This window comes from Lipotes vexillifer, unplaced genomic scaffold, assembly GCF_000442215.2.
Source record: "Lipotes vexillifer unplaced genomic scaffold, Lipotes_vexillifer_v1.1 scaffold2491, whole genome shotgun sequence".
In the NCBI taxonomy this organism is placed as follows: Eukaryota; Metazoa; Chordata; class Mammalia; order Artiodactyla; family Lipotidae; genus Lipotes; species Lipotes vexillifer.
The window spans coordinates 38,688-47,038 of record NW_006775620.1 but is presented as its reverse complement, the minus strand read 5'-3'; the positions used below and the strand labels follow the sequence as shown (position 1 = coordinate 47,038).

General features: G+C 43.9%; 1 protein-coding gene across 1 annotated transcript in view; it reads left to right on the top strand.

Annotated features, from left to right (window-relative positions):
- The first annotated feature begins 460 nt into the window (after positions 1-460).
- FAM124B (family with sequence similarity 124 member B) overlaps positions 461-8,351 on the top strand; it is a 12,552-nt gene continuing 4,661 nt past the window's right edge. Inside the window, exon 1 of the mRNA XM_007450042.1 lies at positions 461-1,192. Within this exon, the coding sequence (XP_007450104.1) occupies positions 461-1,192 (732 nt within the window). The remainder of the gene's footprint in view (positions 1,193-8,351) is intronic.

Below are 8,351 nucleotides of genomic sequence, written 5' to 3'. Positions count from 1 at the left end.
GCCCATTGTGGGTCCAGAAAATGGATGTCTTTTCAACTAAACAGATTGCTATCAGCCTCACAGAGCCGACTCATGTTCCTTTTTGCCTGGTCATTTCCTTTACTGAGTGTCTGTAAGAACCACCCACTCGGGTGTTTCTCAGGATTATAGGTTTTTTAGGTCAAACAGAAACCCTGGGAGCGCCCAACGCAGCCCCACACACGCGGTTACATTATGCACCGGCTGGGTGACATCGACCCTGCCGCTGTGGTGTGTCCTGGAAGCTGTTGTGCCTGATTTGCAGAGATTCTCTCAGAGTGTGGCCAGCGGCGACCAGCAGCACAGGGTAAGAGCTTGGCTCTGAAATCCTGAAGCCTTCCTGGTGGGCTGAAGGCTACACGTGGGAATCCCTCCATTCATTTCAGAAGCTGAACCAGTGGGCCCTGCTCGCTCGCATCCTTTGTCATCCTCGGCCCCCATGATGGACGAGACACGGGAGCCTCTGGCCATGACTGTCCACCTCCTGGCCAACTCCGGGCATGGCTCGCTTCTGCAGCAAACCCTGGACCAGCTCCTGGACTGCATTTGCCCAGAGGTCCGTGTCTTTCTGGTGTCTGAGCGGGTCAGTCCAGGGAAATACTATGACAAATGCCACTCCAAGCGGTCCCGCTTCCCGGGGATGTCTGTTCTGCTCTTCCTGCACGAAAGCCTCGGAGAGGAGCGGCTGTTTCGCGTCCTTGACTCCCTACATCATTGGCCGTGGCAGTGCTACCCCACCCAGAATGCGCAGGGAAGACCGTGCCCCTATATTCTTGCCAATCAGGAATTCTATAGTCTGGACAACCAGATGCCCATCTGGGGCGTGAGGCAGGTGCACTGTGGCACCGAGATCCTGAGAGTGACGCTCTACTGCAGTTTTGGTAACTACGAGGATGCCATCAGGCTCTATGAGATGATCCTGCAGAGGGAAGCCACTTTGCAGAAGAGCAGCTTCTGTTTCTTCGCGCTCTACTCCACCGAGAGCTTTGCCCTGCAGCTCTCCCTGAAGCGGCTGCCCCCTGGGGTGTCGGTGGACCCCAAAGAGGCTTCAGTGTTGCAGTTCAAGGTTCAAGAGATTGGCCAGTTAGTGCCTCTGCTACCCCATCCGTGTGTCCCCATCAGCCATACCCGGTGGCAAACACAGGACTATGACGGCAACAAGATTCTACTTCAGGTATTTCTGTCTGGTCTCCATGGTCTTTAGATGCACATGTAACTGTGTGATGTGACATCCAAGAGATGATTTAATATCGTGCTTCTCAACCTTGGTTGCACACCAAAATCTCTGGGGAGTTTTCAAACGTTCCCATGCCATGGCTGCACCCCAGGTCAGTTAGATTAGAATCTTTGGGGGCACACTGGCTTGGGTAATGCTTTTAAAAACTCCTCGGATGATTCTAATATGTAGCCTGTAACGTGGTTGAGAGGCACTGATTTAATAAAATCCCTTCCTCTGACAGATAAGGAAGTTCAGATTCTGTGAGCTGGTAACTTGCACAAGTAGTTTGCAGTAGAATCAGGCAACACCCTCCTTCTCAGATTTTCCTTCAATCATGCTACTCAACTATACACAAATACTTTGCCCACTCTTTGGGTCCAGAAATATCATTAGTTCTTTCCATCTGGACCTAAGGAAGCTGAAGCTGTAATTATGGTTGGGGATGTTAAGTATGCCGTCCTATTGACTTAATTTTTAAGCATCTTGCATCACTGTCAAATTTTACCCCAAATAAAGTTATATAGTTAGAACCCTTCAAAATAAAACCTTAAAATTAAAGCCTTCTTCTGTAGGCATCCTATTGAAAGCAAACATAATCGTGATAGCTACCATGTGTCATTTCCTATGAAGGATTATGTGGCAGTTGAACCTTGCTGTTTAGTGGCTGTGTGATTTTTGAGCCTTGGGTTCTTCATTAGCACAATGAGGGTAATTTTAGCATCTTCCTAGAGTACAGGTTGTTATCTATGCTAAATGACCTGACATTTATAAAGTACCTTATTGCCTAGAATGCAATTTTAGCTGTTATTGTTCATATTATGCCCTAGAGTATGTATTTCACATTGATTGTTTTATTTAGTCCTTCTTACAACATAGGAAGTTTTGCAGAAGGGAAAATTGAGGGGTAGAGGGAATAGTTACTTTTGCCCAAGACACAAGAGGAAGTGTTTACGTGGCTCCAAAGCCAGGCAGCTAACCACCGCAGTCCAGTGCTGTGTGCATGTGTGTGTGTAAGTGTGTGCAGGCAGGGAGGTGTACGTGATATTCACAGCAAAATTTCCGTCCTTGAGAAATGATCAGTAACCCTCTTAAGGCCTATTGGATAAAGTAAGAACAGGCTAGATGATGAATTATCTTTCCTTTTGATTAATTTTGTTGTCATCAGCTTTGAGTTATTAATAAAACATGAGTCATATTGATAGTGTATGTGATGTTCTCTAAATTATTTACCTTCTCGTTCACATAAGGTGGACAGGCACAGTTTCTCTTAGCTGTCTGTTACATAACTCACTAATTTCCAAGGCATCTAAAGTTTTTCCTTCAGCCTTAGTTAATCTCCAGAATCTAAGCCTCACTGTCAAGCAAAAATTTAATATGTGTGTGCAGCAGGGGACACATTTCTGTTTCAAAGGCTAACTGACATTTTAACTTCTGAACCACGGCTTATACAACTTAGTTCCTTTGGAAAGTTAAGTCAAATTTTGGGAGTGAAGAATAGTTTTTTGGATAAAGATGTCAATGAGTTTAGGCTTTTGCCAACAAAACGGGTGATTTTCTTCTGGAAACTTTTGTTCTGGTGTCATATAAAAGTCCCTGAAGAAAGCATATACAAAGGCTCGGCTATAATACACTATAAAAGATAATACCTTGTAGCTACTCCTATAATGGGGTGAATTTTTCCGGATAGAAAACCCAGCCCAAACTTCCTTGGGGGCAGAGAGGATGGGGGGGCAAATGAACTGGCTTTTGTAGGTAAGTAGCCTGAGTCTTGAGGCTTAGGAGCTGACTCCCAGCTCTGCCACTTCCTCAGACGGGCCCTTGTGGTCACCAGCTGGCTGCCAGCAGCTCTGAGGACTACCCTTTTGAGTTCCTCACCCTACAATGGTCCGACAGAACTTCTGGACTTCACGTCAATTGGACCAACTTGGATCCGATTCTCTTCTCTAAATCAATCATTGCATTCAGGGGAATGGGATTAGGTGGATTAGCTTAGTACTGAGGCAAAGGCTCTACTACCCTGCATCCTGAGATTTTTTGTGGACTCAGACTCTCTTGGCACTCATGGAGGCGGGGGACAAGGGTCCCCAAGGAAGATCAGTGAGGGGACAAATGCTGGGTGGCAAAAATGACTAATGTCCACCAGCGAAAGAAACTAGTATCTATTTAAGGGAGAGCTTTAATCACAAGTTAACTTCCCCATGTGTAACCCCTCCAGGATGGACGTGTGTGTGAGGTGGGGGGGAAAGGGGGGGATGTTAGACCCAATAAGGGTGATGGGCAAAGCTTCCCTGAGAGGTGATGCCTGGGCCTGGCTGAGCTGGATGGCCCAGAAGGAGGTAGCTAGATGGGGAAGGGAGGAAAGTGTTCCAAACAGAGGAGATGGCGGGTGACAATGTGTGGAATAGGATTTCCTTAGCAGCCATGTTCAGAAAAGCGCCTGTGGTTCCATGTGGCTGGAGAGAAGGGAGGGGGTCGGGCGGGGGAGGATGGGCAGGTGGGCAGAGGCCACATCATCAGGCACGTGGTCAGCCACTGGAGGTAAGCACCACGATGACAGGGACTTTGTCGGTCCACTCTTTTTTTTCTGTAATTTTAAAATTTTACTTTATTTACTTTTTTATACAGTAGGTTCTTATTAGTCACCAGTTTTATACACATCAGTGTATACATGTCAATCCCAATCTCCCAATTCATCACACCCCCACCCCCAACCCCCTGTGTCTTTCCCCCCTTGGTGTCCATACATTTGTTCTCTACATCTATGTCTCAACTTCTGCCCTGCAAACTGGTTCATCTGTACCATTTTTCTAGGTTCCACATACATGCGTTAATATACGATATTTGTTTTCCTCTTTCTGACTTACTTCACTCTGTATGACAGTCTCTAGATCCACCCACGTCTCAACAAATGACCCAATTTCATTCCTTTTCACGGCTGAGTAATATTCCATTGTATATATGTACCACATGTATATATGTACCATTCGTCTGTCGATGGACATTTAGGTTGCTTCCATGACCTGGCTATTGTAAATAGTGCTGCAATGAACATTGGGGTGCATGTGTCTTTTTCAATTATGGTTTTCTCCGGGTATATGCCCAGTACTGGGATTGCTGGGTCATATGGTAACTCTATTTTAATTTTTTAAGGAACCCCCATACTGTTCTCCATAGTGGCTGTACCAATTTACATTCCCACCAACAGTGCAAGAGGGTTCCCTTTTCTCCACATCCTCTCCAGCCTTTGTTGTTTGTAGATTTTCTGATGATGCCCATTCTAACCGGTGTGAGGTGATACCTCATTGTAGTTTTGATTTGCATTTCTCTAATAATTAGTGATGTTCAGCAGATTTTCATGTGCATCTTGGCCATCTGTATGTCCTCTTTGGAGAAATGTCTATTTAGGTCTTCTGTCCATTTTTGGATTGGGGTGTTTGTTTCTTTAATATTGAGCTGCATGAACTGTTTATATATTCGGTCAACTCTTATACTCCCAGTACCTAGAACAGCATCTGGCACATGGTAGGCAAATCCATTCTAGTGTGAATGAGCAAAAACTTTGCCAATTAGCTTCTATCTTATTCTGACTGTAATCAGCAGTCACTGACAGAGCCACTGAATGGTACTGACATGTACAATTTGCATTATGAGGATCAAAAAGGAGAGTATACATGGAGGTGCTTTGTAAAGTAGAAACTGTAGCACAATTATTGTCTGTGTAAGAAGGCTGCTAGCTGTCTCTCCATGTCTTTTCCCACATAACCTCCTGTCAGCGCACACTGTCTGATGCTTCTTAGGATGTGTATTTTTGATGAGATTGATATTAGGGTACCTAGTAGATGCTCAGTAATGAATGAGTGTCTGAATACATAAGCAGGTATGTCAAATGTTTATTCATCCACCAAGTGTTTATTAAATGCATACCTTGGGCTACCCTATTCTCCACTTGGCAGTTTTCATTCTGCTGTCTCAGTCCTTAGTGGATGCCTCTTTGGTTTGGCGTCTGACATAAATTTGGGGAAATTCTCAGTCATTATTGTTTCAAACACTTCTTCTATTCCATTCTCTTTCTCATTATTTGTCTACCACTCCTGTTTTAGTTGTCCCATAGTCTTTAGATAGTCTGTTCTGGGTTTTTTTTTTTTCCAGGCTGTTTTTTTTCTCTCTGCTTTTCTTTTTCAAGGATTCTATTGATATGTCCTCTAGCTCAGAGATTCTTTCCTCATCTGTGTTTAGTCTGCAAATAAGCCCATCAAAAGCATTCTTTATTTCTGTTACAGTGTTGTTGTTTTTTTATCTTTTTGGTTCTTCTTTTAGGATTTCCATCTCTCTTTTCACATTGCCATCTGCTCTTGCATGCCGTTTACTTTATCCATTAGAGTCCTTAGCATATTAATCAGAGTTTTAAATTACAGGTCTGATAATTACAACATCCCTGCCATGTCTGCTTCTGATACTTGCTCTGTCTCTTCAAATTGTGCTTTTTACCTTTTGCAATGCCTTGTAAATTTTTCTTGCTAGCCAGGCATGATGTAGCAGGTATAGGAACTGCTGCAAATAAGCCTTTATTAATGTGGTAGTAAGGAGTTGGGGGAGGGGAAGCATTCTATAATTAGGTCTCCGTCCTAGTGAGTCTATGCCTTGAACTGTGAATTTCGCAAGTGTTTAATTTTTTTCTCCTCCTTGCTTAGATGGGCGAGAATGGCTAGAGTGGGCTGGAGTTGAGTACTTCCCTTCTCTCACATAGAAGGCTAGAGATAGCTGGAGTTCGGTATTTCTCTTCACCCAGGTCATTTAGGCTCTGATAATACGCCAGCATGTTAGGCTCTGGTTAACTAGTTTCCCCTGAGAGAAGGACTTTTAAGAACAGAGTGCTCTGGAGTATTTAAAAATGGTCCCTTTTCACCTAGAGATTATCATACTAAGTGAAGTAAGTCAGAGAAAGACAGATATCATATGACGTCACTTTATATGTGGAATCTAAAAAAAATGATACATATGAACTTACTTACAAAACAGAAACAGACTCACAGACACAGAAGAACTTACCGTTACCAAAGGGGAAAAGGAGGGGAGAGAGATAAATTAGGGGTTTAGGATTAGCAGATACAAACTACTATATATAAAATAGATAAACAACAAGCACATATTGTATAGCACAGGGGACTATATTCAATATCTTGTTATAAACTATAATGGAAAAGAATCTGAAAAAGACCTGAATCACTTTGCTGTACACCAGAAACTAACACAACATTGTAAGTCAATTATACTTAAATAAATAAAAAAAAAAGTTTCCTTTTCTCCTTCTCGTTCAGGAAGCACAAGGGGATTTTTCTCTGATATTTATTGTGAGGGTCTAGTCACGCTCCTGAAGGTAAATCTCACAAAATTGGGGAGGCTCCCCTGGGACTGGGTCCCCTGGAGTTTTTAACTCTCAGAGTTGTCCACACTAAGCCTCCAGCTATTTGCCAATTACAGTTCAGGTTTTCCTCGCCCTGTCCTGGTTCCTGCAGTGGTTTCCACTTTTGATCCTCTTTTCTGGGAAGCCATGACTCCCCGCATTCATTCTTATGTCTCTCCAATCTTGGGGGCTGCTGTTTGCCCTGTGTCCCCACCTCTCACACAGATGCTAGAAGAGTTGTTGCTCTAAGGCCACCAGTGCCTGAGGTCAGGGTCAGCAGTATTGGCAAATGCTGACCACTCCTTGCTTGAAAGTTTCTCCTCTGTGAGCTTCCGTAACTTGGATCTTCTAATTAAAGGATTTATCCTATCTCTCTATCACTTGGACATTTTTTTTCAAAGTTTCAACTCTTTTTGCCCCTAAATCAGGTTTCCTAAACCTCGGCACTACTGACATTTTGGACTGGATAATTCTTTGCCGTGGGGGAGATGTCTTACGCATTATAGGATATTTAGTGCATCCTCAGTGCTACCATTAGATGCCAGAACCGACTCCACTTCCCTGCAGTTGTGACAACAGGAAATGTCTCCAGACATTATCAAATGCCCTCTGGGGGGTGAAATTTCCCCAGTTGAGAACCACTGGGTTCTCAACCTAAGTTTAAGTTTTCCCTAAGATTAAGAAATAAAGCCCATCCTGGGCATCTAGTTGTCCTTTGTTCAACTTACTCCTGTATTTTCATCTCCTCTATCTCTTGAGCTTTTGGCTTTTTCAACTCCCTGTAAGACCATTTAAACATAACGTCTCCTCATCTCAAATTCAGTCCAAACAAAACCAAAGTCATCCTCTGCAGCCCTGCCCCCAATTTCTCCAGCTCTGGTCACCCTCCCATTTGCACAGGTTTTGAAATATGTCGTTTTTAAAGCCTCTGTTTTTGGAAGACCCACATTCAGGCAGTAACCCCCCCCCCCCCAAACTGTTCAAGTTTTCCTTTGGAGCCATTTCTTTTTTTCTCTTTCCTTCCTTAAACCCACCTAACTTCAAATGTGCATTGTTATTACAACATTCTAACTCTTCACTCTGGCTCCAGGAATCTGCTTTATCCTGCACAGGAGTGTTGAATACATTTTTAAATGATGGCTGGATTTATGTTCCTTGTCAGCTCAATAGCAAAAGTTAGCAAATAAAATTAAAACTCACTTGTCCGAATTTCAAGGCTTTTCATAATCAGCCCCCTCCCCCCCCCCAGAATGTTTCCTTTGCTGCCTCCTTCTCTAGTTTTTCCAACCTTCTTTCTAGACCTCTAGGCTCACTCCGGCACCCATGTGTTTTTTTGTCGTAAAATATACATAACATAAAAATGTATCACTTTAGGGCTTCCCTGGTAGCACAGTGGTTAAGAATCCGCCTGCCAATGCAGGAGACATGGGTTCGAGCCCTGGTCCGGGAAGATCCCACATGCCGTGGAGCAACTAAGCCCATGCGTCACAACTACTGAGCCTGAGCTCTAGAGCCTGCGAGCCCCAACTACTTAGCCCACATGCCGCAACTACTGAGCCATAGCCCCCACTCGCTGCAACTAGAGAAAGCCCGCGTGCAGCAACAAAGACCCAACGCAGCCAAAATAAATAAAAATAAATAAATTTAAAAAAAAAAAAGGGCTTCCCTGGTGGCGCAGTGGTTGAGAGTCCGCCTGCCGATGCAGGGGAC